This window comes from Cynocephalus volans, chromosome 2 (genome assembly GCF_027409185.1).
Source record: "Cynocephalus volans isolate mCynVol1 chromosome 2, mCynVol1.pri, whole genome shotgun sequence".
NCBI classification, from domain to species: domain Eukaryota; kingdom Metazoa; phylum Chordata; class Mammalia; order Dermoptera; family Cynocephalidae; genus Cynocephalus; species Cynocephalus volans.
The window spans coordinates 30,868,981-30,895,597 of NC_084461.1; the positions used below are offsets into that span (position 1 = coordinate 30,868,981).

General features: G+C 41.1%; 1 protein-coding gene across 2 annotated transcripts in view; it reads right to left on the reverse strand.

Moving 5' to 3' along the window:
* ADAMTS12 (ADAM metallopeptidase with thrombospondin type 1 motif 12) overlaps positions 1–26,617 on the reverse strand; it is a 339,684-nt gene that overhangs the window by 39,612 nt on the left and 273,455 nt on the right. For both annotated transcript variants that reach the window (XM_063087212.1, XM_063087211.1), the window contains 2 exons: positions 17,905–18,031; positions 11,087–11,297 (listed from right to left, as the gene is read on the reverse strand). In XM_063087212.1, the coding sequence (XP_062943282.1) occupies positions 11,087–11,297; positions 17,905–18,031 (338 nt within the window). The remainder of the gene's footprint in view (positions 1–11,086; positions 11,298–17,904; positions 18,032–26,617) is intronic.

Consider the following 26,617-nt stretch of genomic DNA (forward strand, 5'->3'; position numbering starts at 1 on the left):
AGCTAAAATTGCCTTCTATCTCTACATTTGGTTTCTGTGCTCTTTCAGTTTTCCGTGGAAACATGTATCTCCTGGAGACCAGCTGGGGTTCAGGAGCAACCATTTACTCTTCACAAACTGAAAATATAAACCACGACATAGTCAAATTGAAGTTTCTTTGGGCTTTGAACACTGGGTAGTGGCATTCACAAACATGCAATGATTTAAATGTCAACTAACCTTTATAAGAGATAGTAATATTACCTCTTTCTTAAGGTTACAATGCTATTAAATTAATGTAAAATGTTTATTCATTCTCTGGATTCTATAAAGTTAGGTATGACAAAACTTTCCCTTTGTATTTAGAAAATAACTGTGGAGTACACTAACATTTATAAAGCAAATGTATTTCACAGGGCCTAGTTTCCAAAGCCCTGCAGTTTCAGGTTTAGCCTAACTTCTTAAAATTACATATAGAAATGTTAACCTTGCAAAAGACAGGAAACTTTCCCCAGGCTTAAGCCTCTGATATAGATATAGAATTGTAACACAGCAAAATTGCTGGCTCAAAGGGCAGATGTCCTTGCTGCAGGTTAACCTTACTTAATTGTTATATAAACATACTAAGGAAATTGCTGTAGGGAAAGAAGATGTTTTCTAAGTACAAGCTTTTGTTGGTGGGTCAACTTAACCTTTTGCATTATGGAATGTCACTGTTACTTCATTGATGTTACCAGCTTCTATTGTTAAACTATACTTAGACATAACCCCACCTATGTTGCTTTTCTGTAACTTTCTAGCCTGGAGAATAATACTGAGACAGAACCCTAGTTTAGTGCTAATTTCCCAAAGGAGAAATGCCTCTCTCTTGAGGGTTCTGGGAAGTTAACCCCTTTGGAGTGTCTTATCGCTCAGAAGAAATGGGCTTTGAGTAATTCTTTTTGTGGCTCCATCACCCAGGGGAGAGAGGTGACAAATCCGTGTGAGGCAAAGTAGCAAATAGCTGTTATAGCTCACATAGCTTCTCCCAGGTACCATAAGCTCCATTTTCACTTGCCTGTGGCAGGCAGAATCAGATTAAAATCTAGACAATCACCATACTCACACATGTACCTAGGTCTAAGACCTTTTTGGAAATTTAAAGGTGGGGAGTTAAGCAAATGTGGGGAGATGGCCTTTTCCAAAGAGTTAGGTGAGACCGTAAGCATGGTGCTAATATACATGTTGGGGTGGTGGCAGGTCCCTTCTCCAAAGTTCCCTCCATGTTGTGTAGGGTATGCCCAAGCATAGGCAGCTAGACTGCCTTTGGGGGAATCCTCACAGGACAGTCTTTCCTCAGGATTTATGGTAAAGAATGCTTATTTCATTAGTCTCAGCAGCTGCAAATCACACATAACTGCTACATAATGCTAAATTTCTAGATATTTTGAAAAATCCATACTTTTACCAATCTGCCCCATTTTTAACCTTCCTTTCCAATGACATTTTAAGTCAACTACCAAACAGTTGGCAATTGAGCATGGACCACCATGGAGTCTTCACTGGCCATTTTACATTTCTCTGTCTTGTATCCCTGACCCCATAACAGGTTTCTTAAGGATAAGGACTGCAGAATGCTCAGTGGATTTCCAAGGGCTTCATAGTCATTATTCTGTGTGACACTCAGAACATCCCTGTGAGATTCACAAGGCAGGAATTATTACCCAAAGTTACCCAAAGACAGGAACTATTTCTTATTCATAATTGAATTCTGAGATATTTCTCAAGACACAATGATCACTTTGCACATATTTATTAAGTGACTGTTTTGCCTCAAAAAAAATTAGGAATGGGAAAATTCTCACCCATGAGCTTATGCATGTTTTTAGGTTAAGTTCCTTGCTTTCACACGTCCTATTTTCAATTTCCTCTATGTAGGAAAAGAATATTGATGTAGAAAACTCCCCCTTTATTTTGTTTCTATCAAGCATGATCACTCACTGGTGATGATGTTCCCTTGAAAAGCAGGAGGTGCTCATGAGCACAGGAGAATGAACAGCCGAGGGGGTATGTGACTGCAGATTGGGGTTCAACCCATGAAGCCGTGAATTTAAGAAGTCAACAAAACACTCAAATGCCCTGCTCTAAGATTGACCTGTTAAATTCATTTTGAAATAATAACAATACTAATCTTTGGTGGGAACAGTGCTTCATTGACCAAGAAATGCACACTCATTTCCCACCAAAGTGGAGGCTACCAGCTAAAGGTCTCACAGCCCATCAGTGAGAAAATAGTCTTTCCAGCACCTTCCATGACTCAATTCTCATTTAGATCCTGGAAAGGGCAGGCCAGAGGTATTTATTTTCTGGTTTGCCATAATAATTCTGCCCTTTTGTGGATGAAGATACGTTATGCTCCATCTGTTTGAGTCATCCTGAGTCCCTCTCCACATTCTAATCTGCACCCCTTGGATTTTCAAATCTCCAGTTTGTGAAAATTTATCAGTCCAACCAAATAATCCTTGATGCACATCTGAACACATTTCCACTCTGGCTGCCTTGGGCAGGCTTGGTTTTGAGAGCTGACTCATAGATGAGGACTCTGCCAATGCCAAATGTTCCTGAACAGCAGCTGGCCCTTCTTACAGTTTTTGTTTCTGAGAAGTACAACATAATAGGAAACTCTTTGATTTTTCTTCTTTCTCTTCCCCCCCCCCCGCCCCTTTTCGTGGCTTATTTTGATTTGAAATGTTTCTGGTATCTCTAGAGAAATTAGACTTTACTTGTACATTTTTACAAAAACTTTAAAAAATGCAAAAGTGTAGGGGCATATGTCTTCTACTCCCACACAGAACTAGGAAGTAAAAGAACTGTCAAGCCTGTGAGAAATAGCTTAAATTCCTCCATCTACCATTATTAACTCCATGCGTGACTTAGTGATCTAGCCTCAGTGTCCCCATCTGGAAATTGAGAGAAATTAGTATCTATCTTTCAAGGCTACTGCGAGGATTACATAAGATAATAATCTAATCAGAAGACAACTGGTAATTGGAAGCTATTATTATCACTTTTCTAATAATGATGCTGATAATGACAATAGTGACAATAGTAACAGAGAGCTTGGGGATCCCTGATTTCTACTGTCCTTGTGGAGCACACAGGGCTGTCTTTCAGGGGAGTTTTGAGGTAAGTAGCTGTCTGGGTGAAGGAGGTGTGGGCACATGTTAGAAGATACTGTGGAGACCTGTATATTGCTTGATTTTTTTAGATTCAGATTTCCTGGGGCTAACAGATAAATTAGTGTTATTTTTATAAATTTTTAAACTTATAAGATACAAGAATGAAATAATCTTATAAACTGTGAATTTGCTCTACCTAAAAGAGTGAAGCAGGAGTAAATAGCAGCTAGCTAGCTGGCTGTTTAGTTAAAATACTTTAGATTTTAATATTTTAAAGCAGGCTGTTCTTGAATAGGAGTTGCAAAATGGCAGCCTACAGGGCTCAGTTTGGCTCACTGACTTATATTCTTGGGCATGTTCAATCTTAAAACAACAGACAAAGCACAAAACTGAATTACTGGCCAATGTTTTAAAAATTAGCAATTTCTAAAAAAAAAAAAAAATTAGCAATTTCATGTTAATAAAATTCCAGATTTTTGGCTTTTCTTAAAAAAGCAGATGATCTACATCTATTGGCCCCATTCCCAAATGGTGACTCAAAGCATCACTAATGGAGACCTGGGTTCTGGGAGGAGTTCATATGTTCTCCAGAGCACCTATCTGCCATCCACATCTACATTCCATACCGAGGAGACTCTGAATTTTCCAAACAGCCCACGGATGCTGTTCCTCAGCATATTGTGAGCAGCAGGACAGTGCTAACTATGTACCAAGTACACTGGGTCTAAAAACGAAGTGGCCTTTTCTCACAGTCAGGCTGGAACAAGCAGCACTGATTTCTATTCAGCTCCACGCATCTTCCAGTACGTCATCCCATGGTGTTTATCTCCTTAGGAGCCGTCAAGCCCTTCTGATGAGATAAATGCAGTACACAACACCATACTCAGAACCCATCTCAACTGGTAGTTTCAGAATCCTCAAAACCAGTTTCAGCTATGATTATCATTTGCCTATATCTTATCATTTTGAACCCTGTACCAAGCAAGCAGCTTGCTAATCTGTTAACTTCCTCTCTGGGAGTTCTCTTGCCCTCACTTGCTACCCCTCCTGGATTAAGGCCCTGCGGGGAGCCCACTGAGAGAGGTCTGCTGTTAAATTGTCAGCCCCACCCACCCGAGGTGCACTGCGGGGAGGGAGGGGGTGGGGGTGGGAGACTCACAACTGGCATGCAGTGCAGTGTGGAGAGAGTTTGTTCAAGAACACAGTTGGAGTGTATCAGAGATTTAGGCTAAAGGGCTGAGTAGAGAAACAGCTAATACTTTGGGCATAAAAACATTTAATGCACAGTCTCAGAATTTATAAATGAATGATTGGGTCACATACTAAAATCAATTTCGAAAGTAAATTAAAACACTTAGGTACTTGTTATGGGTTGAATTGTGCCCCACCTCCCTCAAAAGATATGTCAGAGTTATAATGCCCCCTACCTCCAAATGTGACCTTATTTGGAGATAGACCAAGACGTAATCAAGTTAAAATGAGGTCATTAGGGTGGGCCCTAATCCAATGTGACCAATATGACTGGTGTCCTTATAAAAAGGGGAAATTTGGCACAGAGGCCACACACAGGGAGAATGCTAAGTGAAGATGAAGGCAGGGATCAAGGTGATGTATTTACAAGCTAAGGAATACCACAGATTGCCAGCAAACTGCCACGAGCTAGGAGAAAGGTGTGGAATAGAATCTCCCTCACAGCCTCCAGAGGGAACCAGCCCTGCTGATGCCTTGATCATGGATTTCTAGCCTCCAGAGCTGTGTGAGACGATAAATTTCTGTTGATTTAGCAGCCCAGTCTGTGGTACTTTATTAGGGCATCCCTAGAACACTAATACAGTAGCCTAGATAATTTTAAAAAATCGGACATGATGAAGAGAATCAACAAGGCCCCCAACTGGTTTTCTATGAGTGGTTGTTTCAAACAAGGGTGCCCATGTCTGTTCTCCAGGAACCCTGGCACAGCACAGGCTGCTGATGTTGGCACTTACACACATCCCACGTCAAAAGAGGAGGTGATCGAGATCAGAACATCAAGGGCCTGCCCCATAGCAGTGCCTGCGACCTTAACTGAAACCAGGAAATACCAGAGGATAAGCGGCTCTCAGAAATGTCTCCTACCCCTCCCTGCTCTCTCTTCCTTTGGTCTACAGGATCTCCTGTGGGACCTCACATGGGTCCTTCTTTGCTTTTCATTTAACAGTAACCATGGCATTGGTGCTTGCTTCTGTCTGAAGAGCCAGGGAGAGCTCATTCGTGACAATCAGTATTTAGTCTGTTGGTCAGTCTGCACTCCAAAACCCTTGCAAACAGCTTTGCACATCATAGAGTTTCAGTAACTTGGTTAATGGTTTGTTTTGTTCATGAGTTTGTGTGTTTTTGTCAGGCACAGGAAGAGCAGATTAAAGATCTTCCTGGGCATGTCTGCTTCCCTAGGCATGTCTACTTTTGGAGGTCCACTGCACGTCTAATTAAATGTATTCAAATACATCTCTAGTCTCAAGTGAAATATAATCTTTTTCTGTAAAAACCGTTTGAAAGGCTTTTTTTTTTTTTTTCCTTTTGCTTCTGAAGTTATTTGGTGAGGGTAACTCATTTAATTTTTGAGAGTCTCTAACTTCTCAGCAAACATTATGCATAGTCTGAAATTCCAGCAAAGGGAGAAAAGCTGATCTACAAATTGTTTCCAAACATCATAAATTTCTTATGAATACGAAAAGCTGTCATTGCTGCATTTTGCAGACATTTGAAATGCAGTATGGCTCAGTGTTCAGAGTGGAAGCTTTGCTGCTTGCATTCAAATCCTGGTTCTCTGGCTTGGTGGCTGTGTATCTTTGGACAAGTTTCTAAATGTCTCTATGACTCAGTTTCTTCATTTGTAAAACGGGGCAAATAAGGCCATTATGAGGATTAAATGTATTAATCCCTGTAAGGGTATTTAATATATACTAAATTCCCAATAAGTATTTGCTATTAATATGTAGTTAAACATTGGTTTCTGATATGCAGTATCTTTTTGTTTTTATGGAAGCAATACATAACTTTTTTTGAGGTCTCATACATTTGTATAGGGTCTAGAAAAACTTGCAGGCCCTAAGCACTGTGCTTACAGTGTTCCATGCATAAAATGGCCCAGAGTGCAGGGAGGGAAAAGATGAAAATTTAGGGGGCCACAGATCAACTCCTTCAGCACATTTTGGTGCCATTGACTGGGCTAGGCTTGCAAAATCACAGTAGCATGGAAAATAGGCCCTTGCTTCTTGCCTGACAATAAAGTTACCATTTAGTGAATACTTACTATTTGCCAGGCACCATTCTAAGTACTTACGTGGATTATCTAATTCAATCCTTACAATTACTCTGCCTTTTTGCTGAGAAAAGGCCATACAATTAGAGATTGTCAGGGCTGGAAAAACCTAGAAAAATTACTATCCCACTAAATCTATTAGTCTAATTACCAGGAGAAAAAAACATGTTAGTTTATAGTTGAGGAAACTGAGGCCCTTTAAGGTGAAATCATTTTCCTAAGACTGTACAGTGAGTTTATGCAATACAAGATTAGAATCTGATGGTTCTCTGGGATCTCAGCTAGGGCTCTTCCCATTTCTTGTCCTGCACAGAATGCACAAAGCTAGTCATATTTATTAAATATATGGTGCTTTCAGTGGTCATCCACCCATCCATGTGTCCATCCATGTATCCATCCATCTAACCATCTATCCATCCAACGAGAAAGCTGGCACAGCTCTCTACAAAGCATCTGACTGCACCATTCTCTAATTATATCCTTGGAGCCATTATTAAAAACTTCACACAATTTTAGCAATTTATTTCACCAGGGGTGTCTCTTAAAGAAGGAGTATGCTTCCATCTGTCAAATAGAAAGACTTATGAAACCCACTGTGTTGTCCTTGTTGCCCTGGTAACCTGGATGCACTGGGTTAAACTGAAAGCTTTATCACAGTAACTCTGCTGACCTCATGTTTAGCATATTGGCTTCTACTGCCAGTCACGGGCATGACTTCTACTTCACCACTCCAGTGTCGAGAGCCCTTTTATTGTAAACTGCCTGAAATACCTTTGGAAAGAGAGGCTGTGTATAAACAAACACACACATCCTGGCTTCTGGAGGTCTCTCGCTTGCCACATGCATATCCAAGTCAAATCAAACCAAATAGTACCTATGGCCTCCCGTCAACCAGTAGGAAAACCAGGCCAAATAAACACGTGGTGGTCTGGGGTAAGAGAAAGTCTAGTGTCAACCAAAATAAAGCTCTACCCCTCACCCATCCGGGGTTGATTTCAAATCAAAGCTGGATTTGAATCTCAATTCTGTCATTTATCAGCTGGGAGTTCTTGAGTAGGTGACTTAACTCTCTAAGTTTCAGGTTCTACAGTTTCAAAATGGGGGATGTAAAAAACTAATATCAATATCATAGATTAATGTTATTTTAAGGGTTGAATGAGACAGTCTATATAGTATGGAAAGCACCTAACAAATGATGATGTTAATCGCTTCCGTCTTTTCACTTTACGAACAAATGCTCATATACATAGGGCTTACTATGTGCCAGGCACTGTTCTAGCAAGAACTTTAGCAATATTAACCCATTTAATCCTATAACTTCCTTTGAGAATAAATACTATTGTTATCTTCATTTTATGGATGGAGAAAACAAGCCACAGAAAAATAAAGGTGATCACAGTGAGATTACATGTACACACCTGGTAAGTGGCAGAGCCAGGATTTGAACCCTGGGAACCCTGTTCTGGGGGCCATGCCCTTCACTACTAGACTGGCTGCTTCATAAAAGGCATGTCACTGAAGGGGTGTACTTCAGAAAAATGGGAGCCACAGAAACTTTGATGCCTTGTCTTTGTTTACAACAAGTAGAGTTTCCTTCTTTGCCCTCAAATCCCCAAAAGTAGGTTGGCAAAACCAGGATAAGATTCTTGGAGAAACTTGAGATTGGGGGTGGGAGTCAGGTGAGAGCATGAGCTTAGAGGGGAGGGGCTGCTCACAGAGAGCAGGAAAGCTCTCCCTGTGGTCATCAGGAGAGAGACCACCCTGGTGACCCTTGCTGGGTCAGGGATGAGTGTGCCAGCCCAGCAAGGCTGAGCCCACCCTCCCTTTGCTGCTTGGGTGATGGAGGTGCCTAGACAGGGAAGGGCAGCTCATGGATTTGCCTTTTCTTCTTCTTCCTGCTTTGATCGGCCCAGGGAGGACCATAGGAGGCTTGTAGTGCTTGGGTCTTTTGACTCATTGCAGACTAAATATTTAGGTATTAATGGAGCGCTACCCTGCTTCAAATAATGTTGGTCTCAAGACAAAATCCAGATGATAAATACCATGTACCAAGAATCACTGTATCATCTCAATAAAAGCACCTGGGTATAGTTAAAAGGTCAAAGACCTTTCATCATATTCCAGTAAAGCTCATTAGAATGTTATTAGCAAGACAGCAGAGGAAGAAAGGAAGGTGGATTTGATGAATATTTTGAAGATGATTTAACTAAAAGCACTTCTAATAACCTCTCCCGAATGAAGGCATTGGCTCAGCCGTTCTGCTCAGCTCTGTCGAGTGAGAGCTGCAAACTGGATTCCGTGTGTGCTGTCAACCAACTGTACAATAGTCTGTATTTGGAACCACAGACACAGACATAGAAAAAAAGTGCCAACCTTTTGGTCCCTTGTTCTCCAGTTAAGATAGGTTATTATGCTCCCTGTAAACATGAACACAATAAGAACAACTCTTCAGCCAAGTCTGTAATTGCAGTCCCTTGAAAAAGCATTAAGATTCTGGCAGTTAGTAAATTCTGCATGACAAGAATTATTAACTGTTTTGGACGCAGCCAACACATTCCTGGTAAACAGATTTAATGGGCCCATCACAATACTCCATTGAGCCTTATTTTGCCAACACTGTAATTTACAGCAATCTAGGTTGTGGTGGATTAATAGGCCAGGCCACATGCTGTGATTATACCCCTCTCATCCCCCCCACCCCAGGAATAAAAGTGAGAATATTCTGGCTTATCACCGCACGTGCATCAGTGTATGAATCAGTAATCTACCTGTTTTAGTTTGCAGGTATATATTTTGCATGCATACCTTGCATAGTGGATTGAATTATGTCCCCCCAAAATTCACTGAAGCTTGAATTGTGTCCCCAAGTATTATGTATTGGAGACTTGGCCCCCACTGTGACTATTAAGAGGGTGGGAAATCCTACTATGGTAATTGAAAGGTGAAGCCTTGAAGAGGTGATTGGATTGTAGGACTGTGCAGTAGTGAATGGATTAAAAATGGTGGTCAAGAGTGTGGTTCTGAGGGCTTTAAAAGAAGAGGAGAGGAGAGTCTATTTTTCTCTCTCTCTGTTCCCACCATCTTGCAGTGTGAGACCCCTGGGTCACTGTTGCCACCACCAGATGGACTTTGAACTTCCCAGCCTCAGAAACTGTAAGCAATAAATTTCATTTTCTTTATAAACCACCCAGTTCCATGTATTCTGTTATAAGCAACACAAACAGACTAATACACCTTGGTCTTTCCTTTCTTTTCTTTTCTTTTTTTCTTTGGTCTTATCTCTTCCATTTAATAGAAAGTTCTTATAATCTAGGGACCATATTTTTCATTTCTTTTTATTTCACCTAGATGCCCAAGAAAGCACCCTGCACAGAGTTAGAAGCTAAATAAACCTAAACTGTGACTATGAGCTATTGAAATAGTCTTGAAAATAAGGTTATCAAAGCTTCTGTATTCAAAAGAATGTTCTACTATTAAATAGATATCTTCAGAGATGGTAACTTTGGTTATACAAATTTTAGATTTCTTCTTTAAATAATACTTTCAGAGTATGTTTCTAAGCTACACATGAAAAGCAATCTCATTTATTTATAATCAAATACCACTTTTTAAACCCAAAGGTTTTATCCAAATTGATAACATTACTCATCCATCAGCCTTAGTTCTAATTGACTTTCTGTGGCAGTCTCCTGAATCAAATATTTTCCATTCCTGGGTGGTGAGTCCTCAGAGGAGTTCCTAAAATATTCTGGTCAACGGTAGCATTATCATGAAAATCATGTGGCTTTTCAAGGAAGCTCATAAGATGAAGTCAGCATCAATCTTTAAAATTCTGGCCTGTTGATTTTAAATTATCGTTTATTTTCTAGTCATTCTTTAGATCACTGACTGAAAAGCACCCTTGGAGACTCCAGGCCTCTCGGGGGAGAAGGGCTTTCCTTCCCCTAGTTACTCTGCAAGCACAGGGCCTGGCAGAACCAGGTTTCCTAGTGGCACAAAGAAGAGCAAAACCTGGGAGTTTTTTGTGACCTTCTAGCTCACTGATTTCTAATTACACTCAGAGAATTATATCAAATTACTTTGCGGAAAATTCAATACTTTTGAATTTATGTGGCTAATAATAGTAGATATCCTAAACCCTGGTCAGGTCTGGCCTTGACACATGCTGAATAGATTGATGATTTGAGGGGGCTTCTCTGAGTGTCAAGTACACTCCTTATCATTCCACTATTAGAGTGACACTCCTTTGTTTTAGTTAATTACAGTGAAGTGCTGGTCAATGTTGAACAAACTGGCTCTTGGGGTGGGTGAGGGAGCCCTGATTTGCTACCAATGGTTTAACAATGGGCCAGCAACAATTCTGACAACTTATCAATTAGCTGTCATGAGCCTGTACTAGTGGACCCACTTCATCCCTTATGGATAGTTAGTTGACCATTGGACAAGGGAGAGCAGCATCTTCTAAGAATGGAAAACAAGGAACACAGGGAAATGCAGGAAAAAGGCCAGAAGTGATGGACGCTGTCCATTTTGCAATTTTACCTAGGATCATGATTGGATAATGAGGAGGATTAAGTGGGGGGCCGATGAAGCGTAATTTCCAGTTACTCAAGTGACTGCCAGTTTCCCTCTTAGCTTCTGAGCTCACCTCACTCCAGTTGCCCACTGTCCAGTCTGATGGACACAGGATGTCTCTGTTACAGGAAATGAGGGTCTTGGGCTTCAGCAGGTGCTGGCAGTCTGTAGCCGGGAGGGCCTGCTCATCAGAGCCCATGGTCTGGATACACAGCACTGTTCGCTTCTTCTCCCCATGGGGCCCACATGTCGCTGAACACGCTTCCCACTCCCCTGCCCACCACCTGCAGACAGACACAGACATGTGAGAGAAGATCGCCAGAAGTGCATATGTACACATTCAATTCAACCACTGGAAAGAGAAAGCAGGTGCAAAAGTGTGGACGACATAGCTGGGAGGTCCTTGGAGGTGCTCCAGCCAGCTAGGGGGTATTGTGCAGAGAGCGCCATGGTGACCTGTTCAACCAAAGCTCCAGAGCCCAGCAGAGCACATGGCATAAGTAGTTTCTAAATACACATGTTTTCGAATGAAAAAAATATGTATGTTTATATATGCCCTCTCTTATTTGGTTTTCTCTTTTAAGTCAAGAAAACTGAGGTCCAGGTTTCTGATGGGCAACTTCAAGCAAATGTAAGCCTCACTCCTCATCTGTTTAATGGGCATAAAAACATAAACTTTGCATGAATGTTGTGGATTAAAGGAAATGCCAATTCATGTAAAGTACATAGCACTGAGCCTGAAACATAATAAGAACTCAATAATTTACTATGATTTATTGTTACTTTGACTGTTGCTATTGAATAAAAGAATCCAATTAGATTCTAGCTCTCCTGGCTCTTAAGTGAATGTTTTTCTATTCCAATGTGAAACAGGTACTTAAATACTAATTTTTAATTATTTAGGACATGATCCATCAGGGACATTGCCTTCATTCTCGCCCCCACCCCCTGCCCCATCCCCTCCAGTCTACTTGTTAATATTTTCACTGGTTCCTTTGACAAGAAGAAAGCTAAAAAAGAAGAAACTTAAGTAGGATAATTTCTTACTTGTCAAAACTGTCGGCTAAATTAATGTTCTGGATTCTCTGTGGAAAAACTAGTATGTATACGCTTTTTCTACACTATTATCATGAATGATTGACTGGAGATTCTAGGATGTGGGTCCACTGGTTACAAAGAAGTGGCTTTTGAAAAAGGCAGGAAGCCTTCCTGGGAATCTTCTCTTTTCTTCCTTCTCCATCATCATGCAGACCTTCCCCTACATGGAAGGCAGAGCAATTAACTTCACCCAGTGTGGCCAGTGTCCACCAGTGCTGCTATGCACCTGCTTCTTCATCCTTGCATGTAGTAATGGAGTAGGATATTTCTATTTTTCATGGGAAAATAGTACACCATGGGAAAGCCTTCATTTCTGACTTTAGGAAAGCCTCCTGACCTTCACATATTATTGAATTTTGGTAATTCTGAAGAGGATGAAACTGTGTACTATTATTTTTATTTACTAAATATTGGATTTTTTGGGGTGGAACTTCTTTTGATCCTTATACTTTTAATCTCAAGTTAAAAATATTAGAAGAAAGCTATTCTTCAATTCTGTTATATTCCTCAGTTAATAAGTAATTAAGATTACTTATTTATTCTTTGGTGTTTATCATCTGGCTGTCTTGTGTGGATAAGGAGGTAATATTGGAATAGCATGATGTGACATCAAAAAATTCCCACTGTATTAATCTAATTACTTTGTCGTGCCTCTGACATTTCTAAGGGAGGCTGAGCACACTACTGGATATATAAGATGTCATTCTGGAAAGGCCTTAATAACAGCTGACTGATAACCTAATTTATCTAATTACTTGCTATAGGGCTTTCAGCTGTATCACCACAAAGTGATAATGGACCATCTTGATTTATCTTCCTGGAGTTTCCTCCATAGTCCCTTGGGGGATATTTTACATGTGCGTGTACTATGGTCTGAACGTGTCCCCCAAAATTCATATGCTGGAAACTTAATCCCTAATGCAATAGTGTTGAGAGGTGGGACCAAATGGGAGGTGTTCAGGTCATGAGCGCCCTCATGAATGGATTAATGCCACTATAAAAAGGGTTTTGGGGGGCTTATTTGCTCTTTTTTGTTCTTCTGCCATGTGAGGACCCAAGTTTGTCCTCTCTTGACCTTCTGCCTTTCAGCATGTGCAGCTGCATCGAGAATGCCCTCACCAGACCAAATGCTACTGCCTTAATCTTAGACTTCCTGCCTCCAGAACTGTGAGAAATAAATTTCTGTTATTCATAAATTACCCAGTCTGTGGTATTCTGCTGTAGCAGCACAAAATAGACTACAACAGCTTGTCACTAGTTTAAAGTGAAAATCAGTTGCTTTTATTTACTTGTTTTAATTAAAAGGTCTTCCAGGCCTGGGGCTCAGAAGCTACCATCAAATTGTTCTCTGTTGTCCGACTCATTCTTTTTGGTGTCTGCCATAATCCCCACTCTTCTAGGAGCTATCCAGGATACTCCTAACAGAATACTGATTTTACACTTAAGAGGATATTTTATATTTATATCTTTATGAGATTTATGACAGAGACTGGCTGACTTAGCGAGGCAAAAGACCTAGGCCAAGAATTTATTCTCCCCCAACAAGACAACTTCCCTGGTTTAATCAACATAGAATTAACAGCAACCTAACTTGACTTTTTCTGTTTTTGCTATTGATCTTTCTCTTACCAGAATGCCAATGACACTGACAAAGATTCTCTGCCTGACCAAAGTTTAGTCAGGTTCTTGAAACTTCTCCTAGGCCCATCTGTGTACTTACTTGTAAAATCCAGTTTTAGCAAAGAACTCTGCTAAGTCAGTTTGGAAAGAATCCCTACCCTTGATATCTGATCAGTTTCCTCATCCATGTCTGATCAGTTTCCTCATCCTTGATTTACATCATATGCCATTCTTCTGTGCACTGAAACCTACATGCAGCTGCCAGAATTGAGTGAATCGCCATCAAATGTTTATTGAGCAGTTTGGATATGCTGGGCACGAGCACAGCTGTAGCGTAGCAGAGCTTGGCTATGCTGAAAACCAAAGTGCAGAGAGAAGTCAGTAGGAAAAAAGGACTCGAGTGACCTCTTTCTGGAGTCAGATACACTTTGATTCCAAAGAATTTTTTTCTTGACGGGCTACTTACTCTATCTTGGAACATACTCTGCAAGGCTTTCGTCCTGAAATCCATTGGCTGTGTAATATATATTTCTTATGTTTAAATAATCAGAAGCTTTTATTAAATCTTTAAAAAAATATGTTTTAAATCCTCCTTTGGGGAAGAACACAGAATGTCCAAATCGGATGTAAAAACAAGATATTACTGAGGAAAAATGATCCAGAAATAAAAAAGATTAAACCTGTCACATGAAATCCTTTTGGGAGGGAAAATGACAGCTCTGATATCATGGAAATTAGATGACAGAGGGAGATGTTGCAACTTGAATTTCATATCCAAGGAAACTACTGGACTAAGCTTGTAAAAGCAAAATTAACAGAGCAATCTTCATTTATTATTTACTTATTCTTAAAAAAGCAAACTAATTTCTTTTCTTTGGTCCTTTTATGAATTTGCATGCATGACTTAGCTTTGGAAGTCAGACTCTTCTGCTCATTCATAACATTTTCATTGTGTTTTAATGTGAGAGAAATATTTTAAATGTGGGGGGTTCTGGTTCTAGCACTGAAATGTACTCATTCTGAGATCCTGGGCAGCAGCACTGTGCAGTTGCACAAGCAGAGGCTTCTTGGCAGACAGCTCTGGGTTCAAACCCACACTCTATGACTTGTAGCTAAGAGACCTTGGAAAACTTTTGTGAAGGAGTTAGTGTTCTCATCTGTACAATGAGCACAAAAATATCTATGAATCAGGGTTGCTAATGGAATTAAACGATATGGCAATATGGAAGGGGCTTGGAAAATAGTAGGTTCTTAAAAATTGCTAGTTTCCTCTTAAGCCCTTTCCTCTAGGGCATGGCATCAAATTTCTCTGAACTCTTATCTCTGCATATACCACCTGGGGGTAATATCCACCCTCTGTCCCTGACTACTTCATAAATATTTGCAGAAGCTGAAATGCAATCATAAATAAGAAGGACTTTTGTAAATTAATCATTATGTCTGAATATTTCATGAAATTCTATTTAGCTTATCATATCCTACTCCAGAATGCATTTTCGGAAATTGTACCTGTATGTGTTGTGTTTACTTAACATACTCAGGAGTCAAAATCTCTAATCAAGTTAGAAAGCCTTATCTCTTTCAACAAAAATAATAGAATCACCATATGTGACTTCCTAATTGTTACTGTTGCTAGGGTTTTAGTCTAGATAAATTAAATTTTCAAGTCCACAGAGTTCAGCCTGTACCACTTAAGGATTTCTTTATCTGGCACCTTTCTGTGTCTACTCTGTGTTGGGTTTTAGCCTCAGCTTCTCTCTTGTCCTGCAGCCTCTAGACTCTTGCCCCAACAGCCACCTTCCTCTAGTACACTGCTTGTATCTTATTAAAGGGTTACCTCCAACTAGGAAGTCCTGGTAATTGGAGGGTAGCGGTAGCTGAAGACACCCCACCCTTATGGGAAGTGAATTCTGAAAATACTGAAGCCAAATTTTTAGTGACGGGTGAACAAGAAAATGTTAGGTACAGGTTGACATCTGTTCTAAAACAGCGAGCTGATAAGGAATCCACAGTCTTCTCTGACCATGGCGTTTTGATGCACACAGACGGTATCCCCAGCTCCCCCCACCTCGGCAGCAAGCTCCTGCATCAGGGTCTTCTGTGCTCAGCACACTTAGCATAGCGCCTGCTTTGCTTCAGACACAGCCCAAGTAAGGGGAGAAGCGTGCACCTGCCTTTGGGGACAGGGAGGGAGGTCTGCTGTATGTAATGGAGCCCACAGGCTTTACACACAGACAGCCCTGGAATCAGTCTCTGCCACCTACTAGCTTCATGATATTGAGTGAGGTAGCAAACATTTCTTTGTCTGTAAAATTGGCACAGTAACAGTTGTTTTTCTGAGTAGTTGAGAATAATAAAGAGAATACATAAGGTGTCTATAACATATGGCCAAGAGCAACGTTAGTGTTCCATAAGGTAACTATTATTTGATTATTATCACCATGTATCTCTCATGGGAAATAGCAAGTGCCCAACAGATATTTGCTGGCAATATGAAGGGCAAGGCAGACTACATAAAACCATAGCAATGAGAATGTGGACCCCAGGGATAAAATTAGTTTCAGGATATAAATGGCTGTGGTTTTAAGAAGGTAGCCAATCCCACAGAGAGTGGTTTTTGAAAAGTGCAGTAAGAATCCTCAGCATTGGTGCGGTGGCTGCCACCTAATGAGTGCAAAAGGCATTTATTAGTAGAGGGTCATTAAGTTTGAGGAAGAGCAGTTATAGCAGAAGCACATGACCTCTGCAGAGTAGCAGGCTATGGATCAGCTCTAGGAAAGGTTCTCTTCCCTGGCTCACCTTTCCCTCAGAAAGTAACACAAAAACTGCAATTACCTTCTGACTCTGAGATGAGAACACCGCAGCCTCTGGATCCTGCCTGTGTGAACCTATAAGGACTGACATTGCTTTCCTTAACTGACTTGTCCTGATGCTTCTTTTCACCTAGTTCTTTGGCATTTATCTTATTCTAGTTCTTATTTAGGTGACGTCAACATGTCACCTGTTTATGATACCAACTAGTCCCCTTTTGTCTAACTAAACTCCTAGAACAAATGCCTGATGGGATCTGTAACCTAAATACATTCCTGTTTAAGGTCACTAGGGAATGAAGCCACTCTCCAGAAATCAACCAGCTAGCCTGCTTGCCTGCCTTCCTTCCTTCTTCCTTCCTTCCTTCCTTCCTTCCTTCCTTCCTTCCTTCCTTCCTTCCTTCCTTCCTTCCTTCCTTCCTTCCTTCCTTCTTCCTTCCTTCCTTCTTCCTTCCTTCCTTCCTTCCTTCCTTCCTTCCTTCCTTCCTTCCTTCCTTCCTTCCTTCCTTCCTTCCTTCCTTCCTTCCTTCCTCCCTCCCTCCCTCCCTCCCTTCCTTCCTCTGTTTCTCTTCCTCCATTCCTCCTGTCCCCTCCTCCTTCTCTATCTCTTTCTTTTTCACAGAAGGTTCCCATAATAGCATCCCAGCAACCTTCTAGGGTCCCAAAATCTCGAGCCAATATGGTTGGAAAGTGAGTATCTCTATAAAACAGTGGCTTTCAACCGAGGGTGGTTTTGTCCCCTAGAGTACATTTGGCAATGTCTGAAGACATTTTTGGTTGTCCCAACCTGCATTGGGAAGGAGGGGGTGCTACTAGCATCTAAGTAAATACAGGTGAGGGATGCAGCTAAGCAACCTGCAGTTCACAGGGCAGTCCTCCACCACAAAGAACCACCCAGCCCCGAATGTCAATAGTGCTAAGGCTGAGGAAGGCTGCTCTAGAAGCCCACTCTTCCAGGAAGCCTGGAGTACAAGCAGGTGGCGTGATCTGAAAGTGCTAATGCATTGCCTGAAGGCTACAGTTGCACTGGTAAGTGCCCTTGGAAAAGCCAAACCCATCAGTTAAACAACTTTTTAGTGATATCCATAGCATTCTCAAAAAACAATGCTTTGGGATTTAGTTATACCAAATAATTAAACACAGAACACATCCACTTTATAAGAAATACTGCTCTCTGAGAAGATAATGTCCTCATGGCTTGCCACAGGGTCTAACGGCATAGCCACAGGAATCTCCACCAGCTTTTTTTATATGTATTCTAATAACAAAGCCACACAGTCCTCCTTTATCCAAGCACTGGATCACCATTAAATCACACATCACCGTAGGCAGCCCACAGAGCTCCACTGTTATCAGCGGTTACCTGGGTGGACAATCCTTTCCATGGCACTTCTTCTGTCTCCCATTAGGCTGTGTTTCTGGGTCACAGAATGTAGCTTTCACCATCCCGTGGCCCTTCTTCATGCAGTGGGCAGTCTGGCGGCGGATACCTGGGGGCAGGATAGAAAGATCCATGTGTACTGAATCCCAAGCCCCATGCTCAGTGTCAGGTGAGGCCCCTGATCGTGTCAAATGGTCATGCTTATAGCTGATGGGAACACCTTCCAAAAGGTATTTGGCTTTCAGTAGGGATGAAGAATGGGGGTCTCTTGCTGTCTACCCTCTTGCCGCTGCTGGCCATGGGTGGAAGCGATCTTGCTTAGGGAAGGCTGCAGAGAACATAGGTAGATTACATAACCTAACATGTAGATTGCAATCTAGCTGTGGAGACAAGACTAACACACATGTGTCAAATAGAAAACAATGTGAGATTTAAATGACAAAAGTTGATACCCTCACCAGGTGTTACAAGGCAATTGCTACATTATTAGCTTAATAAAAGAAGAGTGGAGGTATAGACCTTTATATTAGCTGGGGTTAGTAAACTCTGAAAGATGGGAATAAAATTCAAAACCATGTTGCGAAGTTTGTGATGTTATGTTTTTTAAGGTGTAGGGTTTTGATAGCAAGGATTAATAATCATGCTGCCTTCAGAGACCAGAAAGATAATGTAAGTATGAGAAGCACATGGAAGTGGCAAGGTCTTTAGAAAAACAAAGCCTTGTCTCAGGCACTGTTCTAAACTGTGTGTTTGTGTGCGTGTGTGTGTGTGTATTTATATAAATAAAATATTACTTTTTATCTATTATAACATAAAATAACTGAAACCTCACAACAGCCCAGTGAGGCCAACACTATCACTGTCACTATTTGACAGATGAAGAACTGAGGCACAGTGAAATCACATAGGTTGAGGAAGAAAAAGGACCACTGGCTTTGCTAACTAGGACCTCATCAGCAGGAGAACTTGGCAGAGTGGCCGGATGTCATGGACCGAGAGGTGAGGGGACAGTGAGGAAGCATGTCGGCATCTCTCTTGAAAGGGCTGGTGCCTTGATGTTAACTGTGAAATGCTGCATGAGAATATTGAACACCAAGACCCCTGGGGGCAGAGCGACCAATGTACACAAAGGCAGGCACCTCAAGCTGTCAGGACATCCAGGCCTTGAGTGGGTTCATTGATGTACAGAACTGCAGAATTGGGAAAGCCCTGAGCAATGCGATAAGCTGGTCACCTCCTCTCTTTACTGCCAAGGACACTGAAGGGCTTTCCTGGAGCCACACAGCAGACACGACCTGACATGGAGCCAGCTCTAGCTCTCCTTCCACCCATTACCTGGCACTACCTCGTACAGACTTGTTCCAGCCAAATCCCCAGGCAAGTGTGCACACCCACATGCCAGAGACAGTGTCTCGTCACGTGAGAAGTGGTCAGAGAAAGTTGCAAAACAGTAAGTAAATCCTTTAAGAGGAGTTGACGATATTTTATTTTTTTGAGAAAATTCTCTTTGTAAAGAAACAGGTAAAATTTCAACCACTCAGCCTTTCTCAACTAACAGACAGTGTCAGTGGAATAGAGAGTGGCATGGCTGTGCCTAGAAAGCAGACATGCACCTGCCATCGCAGAACGGGAAAGCGCAGAAGCTCAGATGACGGGGAGTTTCATGAAAACTGGGTAATTTGGCAAATGATTGATGTCAGAATGTAAAAAGTAACTTTCAGGTGACTGGAAGAGCTTGAATACGTCCCCCAAAGGCTTGTTTCTGTACATGAATAGCAAAGGTAAGTGTGCTCAGTGTTCTTGCCTCCAGAAGTAGCAGAAGGACAGAGAACCTTACATAAAAGCCCCTACAGAAAGTTAGTGACATTGTGTGGGTCAATCCACCAGACCAGCAGCCAGATGAATGGATGCATTGGCTAGAAGGTATCATCAGGTGCAAAAGGGAAAATTAATAACTATGTGTCAGTTTCTCCATCGACATTAACAATCCTGGTGGCCATTAATCTATTCTCCTACCCCTTTAGTTCCCATATGACAGATACCAGACTAAGCCCAAAAGTTCCAGTGAGAGGATCCCAACCTAGTAGATGGACTTCTGTGATGTTACAGGAAAGCAAAACCTGGCCAAGTGCTTCTTTCTTAATTCTGATGCTTGTGTGTTCATCTGGTAAAATTTAATCTATAATTTCATTCCTATCAATTTCTGTAAGTAAATAAATCAAATCCAAGGATGTGCATTCTAGTCCCTACTTTTCCTTGTATGCATCATTTGGCTTACTCTGCAAAAATAAAATAAAAAAAATAATAGTGATACTCAGACTGTTTGAGGGTGGGATGGTGAGCTGATCTCTGGAAGCATCTTCTATACTTAAAAAATCTATAATCCATGATGGAAAGACAAAGTTTAACTACTGGAAACCTTGGATAATGAAAGTGTTCCAGTTAATATAATTTTATGGTTAACCTAGAGAATAGTTTGTTACAACTTGTCAGAATGTTTCAAATAACATTAGTTCATATCACCTTCATGAATGTGCATATGGTCGCTTGTATTTTCCAAAGATGGCTGCAACAATAATCTCCCATACAGCATGCTCTTCTGTGATCACATCAGACATGCTGTCTAATTCCCCCAGCCTTGGACCAAATGCAGAAGAAGTGATGTTGTGCAAAGTCAGAGGCTAGGCTCTTCTGTGTCTCTCATTCTCAGGAGACTCTACCCACTCCTGTAAGAAGCCCACACCCTTGGAGAGGCCACATGTAGGTGCTTGAGACAACAGTCCCAGATGAGCCCAACCTTCAAGTCATCCAGTCCAGGTGCCAGTCATGTGAGTACAGAAGCCTCTAGATGGTTCCTGCCCCCAGGCATTTGAGTCATCCCCAGCCACTCGAGTCTTCCTAGCTGAGGTGCCAATAGAATCGATACATGCCATCTCCACTGTGCCCTGTCTAAATTTCTGACCCATGGAATCTATGAACATTATAAAGTGGTGGTTGTTTTACTACACCAAATTTAGGGTGGTTTGTTATATAGAGGTAGTAACTAGAAACAGCCCTCAATAAATATTAGCTTTCTTCCTTTCTCCAGCAAGACCCTGAGCTGCAGTCCAGCTTGGCTTGCTGTAGTCTAACTACTACTGATTTTATTGACTTTTCATCTCCTCCCCTCCTGTGCTACAGTTCTTCTCTTTTCCCTCGAGATCCACTATGCATCTTTCTCCACCTTTCTATAAACCTTGGGAAGCTGATCCTATGAACTGCTGTGGCTTTCAGTCAGGTTTGGGAAATAGAGGCACTGTCTCTGTGTTGAACTGCTCCTTCTCCTTCATTATTCAGGCCTAGGGATGGCAGCCTTATTCCCCCGGACTTCCACTGTTAATGGGCAGAGGCAGAGAATTGCCTTTCTTGGTTTCCCTAAACCCTACCCATTCCTTCAAAAGTAGCCAAAGTATTCAGTCTGGGTGTGCCAACTGTTTCTTGCTGGGGACCCTGATTGAAAACATTGCCTTTGCAGTAAAAAAAACCCTCAAACTATTAATCTCTGGTGACATACTCAAAACCAATTTCTGGAATAGCAGAATCTTTCTTTGATATAGGATATTGTAACACCTCCTATGGAGGGAGTTAGAATCAGGTCATCCTTTTAAGAGCGCTTATCATTATGAAATACTGCAAGTGCAGAAAGCATAAGAAATTAGGCTGGATCTATGTGACCTTGATCTGTCCTTGGAAATTAAAGAAAGCAAATGGTATTGGACTTTTATTTGGCTTGCCATTTGTCCCTTTCTCTTTTAAATTGAACACAGCCCTGAAAGAAATTCTAGTTAATTAAGGATGCTAGTCAATCTATATGTTGCCACAGCACTAAGTTAACTACTTATTTGGAAGCATTTACTTGAAGAGGCATAGAGTAGAAATCAGTCACTTTCCAAAATATATGAGAATCAAATTCAAAATGCTATTTCCAGAGGATTCTGAATGCCTTTCTCCATGTAGCAATGAGAATGTCATCACGTGGCTGTAAATACTTGGTAAATCTCATTGGATACTAGCAGTGAAAGGTGAATCAAATGCCTTTTGAACTGTCTTTTTATACTCTAAATCTGATCATCTTGAGTGGAAATTATACCTTGATGTAAGAGACAAGTAAAGTTCCTTATGTCCAAAAAACAGCAAATGTGAACAAACAATGACATTGCTCATCATATTCTCAATTAAATATTAAGATTATAAAATAGAAGGGGTCTGTTACATGGTTAATTTAGCTCATGTAAGATTTTCTTGATTTAAAAATTCAATTTAGGAAGGGCATAGATAAAACAACAGAAGACTTAGCTTATGGAAATGAACTATGGCAGAAAAAGTACAGTATTTCCTATTATACCTAAACTTAAGATCAAAGATACTAAAGGCAATAAATATTTAATCACATCATCTGAAAGAGATGCAACGTACTGTATATTCAGTCTTTAAAATACTGAAAAAGATCCTTTAACCATTTAAGTGAAAATGATATCAGTACAGGTTAAATTTTGCATTAGCATGTAAATTATAATACTCCTAAAATTAGAGGAATCATTGATTTTAATAATGTGAAATGATAACAACTCTGTGAATCAGCAGAGAGCTCATTAGCTTTTCAGCAGGATGGAAAGAGTGGAAATTGTATAACCATCTGTCTTGTTCATGTGTCCATCCTTACCCAACAAACTTTCAATTTCAGTTCTCACTAAATATTTACTTTGGTTTTTTTCCAGCTCCCTTGGTTCCTTCCTCTCTGTTTTCCTGCTCAATGAGTTCAGATCTACCCTGCATAATGAACACTCAGTCAAGGACAGCTTGGATCACATCACTACAAAAGCTCAAACACATTGACGTGTGTGTGCGTGTGTGTGCGTGTGCGTGCGCGTGCGCGTGTGTGTGCGTGTGCGTGCGCGTGCGTGCGTGTGTGCGCGCGTGTGTGTGTGCGTGTGTGCGTGTGTGCGTGCGCGTGTGTGCGTGCGCGTGTGTGCGTGTGCGCGTGTGTGTGCGCGTGTGTGTGTGCGTGCGTGTACGTGTGTGTGTGCGTGCGTGCGTGCGTGCGTGTGTGCGCGCGTGTGTGTGTGCGTGTGTGTGCGTGTGCGTGTGCGTGCGTGTGTGCGTGTGCGTGTGCGTGTGTGTGTGCGCGTGTGTGCGTGTGTGTGAGATCAACAACAATCACAACATCAGCATCAACGACACTATAAGACCAGAACTGTTCTGAATCCTGCTTTTACTTTCCAAGTGATCTTGGGCAATCTTGCTAACCTTGCCAAGCCTTAGTTGCTACCTTCTCATCTCCATGATGGCAATAAGATTGTAAGATGGGGTTGCTGTGAGGATAAAAATGATGTACGTACCCTGATATGTACATAACGTACCCTAATTCCTGGCACAATGTGTAATGCACAGTAGGCCCTTGAGAAACACTTTTGAACCTGCGTCCGCTCCCCCAGTCATGGGGCATTAGCTCCCCTGAAACTGCTTCCTGCACCTTGTGAGATCGGGCTTGGCTTCACACTCTGGACCGGACTCATTCAATCCATTACGCTCCTGTAATGCAACCTTCTTCCTGCAAACCACTGAGCTCTCAGTTACGCAATTTTTTTTTCTAGCCCAAAAGGACACCGATATTGACTTAAATACCTATGAATATTAACTGGATATCAGCTAATGAGATTTAATTTTATTATCCATTGCTGAAACTCATACCTCTCACAACATTAGTAAGACTCAAAGCCAAAAGGTTTTTCTTTGCTTGAAATGCCAATGAACTGGTTACGTTCATTCATAAATTGACTGTCATTGTCAGAGTTAACATAAGAAATTATGTAAGAAACGCTCAAATAAGAGCACAGCTGGTGCTTGAAGAAAGTTTAATAGCGATAGTAAGAAAAGGTTCTGCCCTATGTAGGAGCATTTTCAAAATTCACAGCATTCAAGAAGTAAACTCCTGCCTACTTATAACCCCCCTTCTGTAGCCACTACGTATGAATCAGGCAAAGCACCTGATTAAAGAAAATAGAGACCTTCAAAATCTCACAACACTCATGGGTTAAACTAGAAAAGCAGGCAGTCAGCTTTGCACAGACCACACTGAGCAAAGCAAACCATCATAGAAACCAACTGAGAAATTCTGAGCAACTGCATTTTTAGAGAACAAAACTAAGGGCCTGGAGAAAAGGGAGGGACTAATCTCTGCTGGAGTAAAAATGGGGCTAGGAAGACCAGCAGAATAAGAGACCATTAGATTAGCAACCCTGCCAAAGGATTCTAATTGTTTTATTAGTGAAGTGCGACTGAAAGGTTATCAGACGTCCACTGTGTATTACTTGTAGTTTATTTCATATATTTATGCATGTAGTAAACTATATAATCCTCATTCCATAGTATATGTTAAATTCACCTCAGTAAATCCTCCTATTATTTTTATGAAGTTCTACATCAAAAAGAATCCTCCAGGTATTGTTATAGATCAATACCTAGACTTGGTTGATCCTACCTGACAATTATGATAGACACAGTCAGATGGATTAGCACCAAGATGAGAGAACTTCAAAAATGTCAAAGAAGTATCTGACTCTGATTTTCCAAAGAAGCTAATTCTGTTCTCTAAATATCAGTGTATGGTTGCAAATCAGAGTTAGAGTGGAATACGTGCCCCTATTTGTAATTCTTACTCCTTATCAAGGTTATGTGGATGTATGTCAAACATGGTTATGTTCAGCTTTAGTAAGAATACTGTTAGATAAAGCCTGTAGGAACTAGTTTCAGTAAACATAAGTATCTGCTCTACATGTATTTATTTCCAATGAACTCGATCTAGTTTATAGCTCAGTTTAGAAGAATTGACCAATCTCCAGGAACTTTGCAGGCATGGTCTTTGGAGTTTTCAGTTTTTGCTTTTTCCTGCTAGAACATGGCATTCCTTGAACAAAGGGACAATGACTGAACACCAGAGAGAATTCACCAGAGTGGGCTGAAGTAAAAGCTGAAATCCAGGGCAGGGCAGGGCAAAATGTTCTTGTTTTTGTGTAGGCCATTGTCATAACCACAGATCTGAAAATGCAGGATCAAAGAGACCACTGAGCACAAAATTGGCAAAGGTCACGTTCAGAAGTGAAGAGCCATTTTCCAACAATAGTGCCATTGCTATGAGTTTTACAAGAAAATTTTGGCTAGAATCTATTATAACTGACAGAGTTCAAGGGCTGCAATGAGGCAAAAATGTGGCTTTTATATTTCTATGAAAGTGATCCTGAGTTTGTGCCAAAATACTTTCTTGTTTAATTAGGAGTCCTGAATCTTCCTACTAAGATCAGCATCTGTATCAAGCCATTTCTGCAGATGTTTCCCCCTAGATGATCCATTGGCTGAATTTTTATTGCTGATCTTTTGACAGGTGACTCAGGTAAGTTTCAGCAAGCCTCTGTAATGAATGGAAGCACTTGTTATTCCATCCATTCCTGGGGAGTAGCTATAGTCCTAAGTTCACTCCTCATGGGTAAGGCAGGATGAAAGCAAATGTGGCTGAGAGGACAGGAGAGCAGACACTGGCATGGAGAGGACTGTCATTGCTGTTCTCAGAGTACCTTTACCTCTGACTCGTAGGCTGAGGAAGGTAAACTGGCTTTCATGCCACTTAGCTTAATTTATAATATTGTCCTGCCAGTTTTTTCACATGAATCTCTGATCTAGAACAAAGATAACAAAAGTTTTTAAATATTCAAAATAAGAAAATAACATCTTAGTGAATTCATGCTTAACGAGCCATTTGTTCCAAATGCATAACAGTAATATGTAAAATATAAATATATAGAGAAAAATTAGATTATAAGATATATAAAAATATAAAATGAGAAAACCAAAAAGACACCACATTCAAATGTAGGTAAACATCCCTGCAGAACAGTGAGCAGGACTGAAGACTCTACCAGGCTCCCGGGCAGAAGCAGTTAGTGCTGGCCACGTGTTCAGCTCCAATGAAGTTACAGGACGTAAAGTGCTCCATGTGAGATGAGGATAAGATCACCTTCATCAGAAACTACTTAGAGCCTTGAACTTGATGAGTTTTAGGCCTAAGAAGGTGGCAGGACAAGCACTCTGCTTCTCAATCAGGAGCTCAGCCAAGGTACCTGCTGGCTCTATGACTATATCTAGCATATCCTCAATGTCATTATGAGAAAGCAATACAGGCACTATAATTTCTCACATTTCTAGAGAAGTTACACAAGGTTATCCACTTAATAATTGGTTAGGTTGGGATTTGACTCCGAACAGTCTGGTCCCAGAGTCCACGATCTTAACTACTATGATACACTAATAGGATTATCACTTAAGAGCTTAGAGGAAAGCGATGCAGCCAGTCAAGATTTTACACAATCGCAGGATATAGTTACCTGAATGCATTTTTATGGAAAGATAGTGGCCACTCAATGAGAAGAAAGAATAATATGAATGAATGAGAAAAACTCAAGGTGAGAAGGAAAAGGACTACCTTTTGACTCATATGGTCAAGGAGAAGTGTGGAGAAACTCTGGGAATGAGTTGCGCTCATGCATAGACCACTCCAGGCCCACTCTAACCACCTGGCCTGTGGGCAACCTGCCTTTTAATGAAAGGAGAGTCCTCCATGAGGACAAAAGCATGAAGGGAAGAATCTCCCTCATCTAACCAA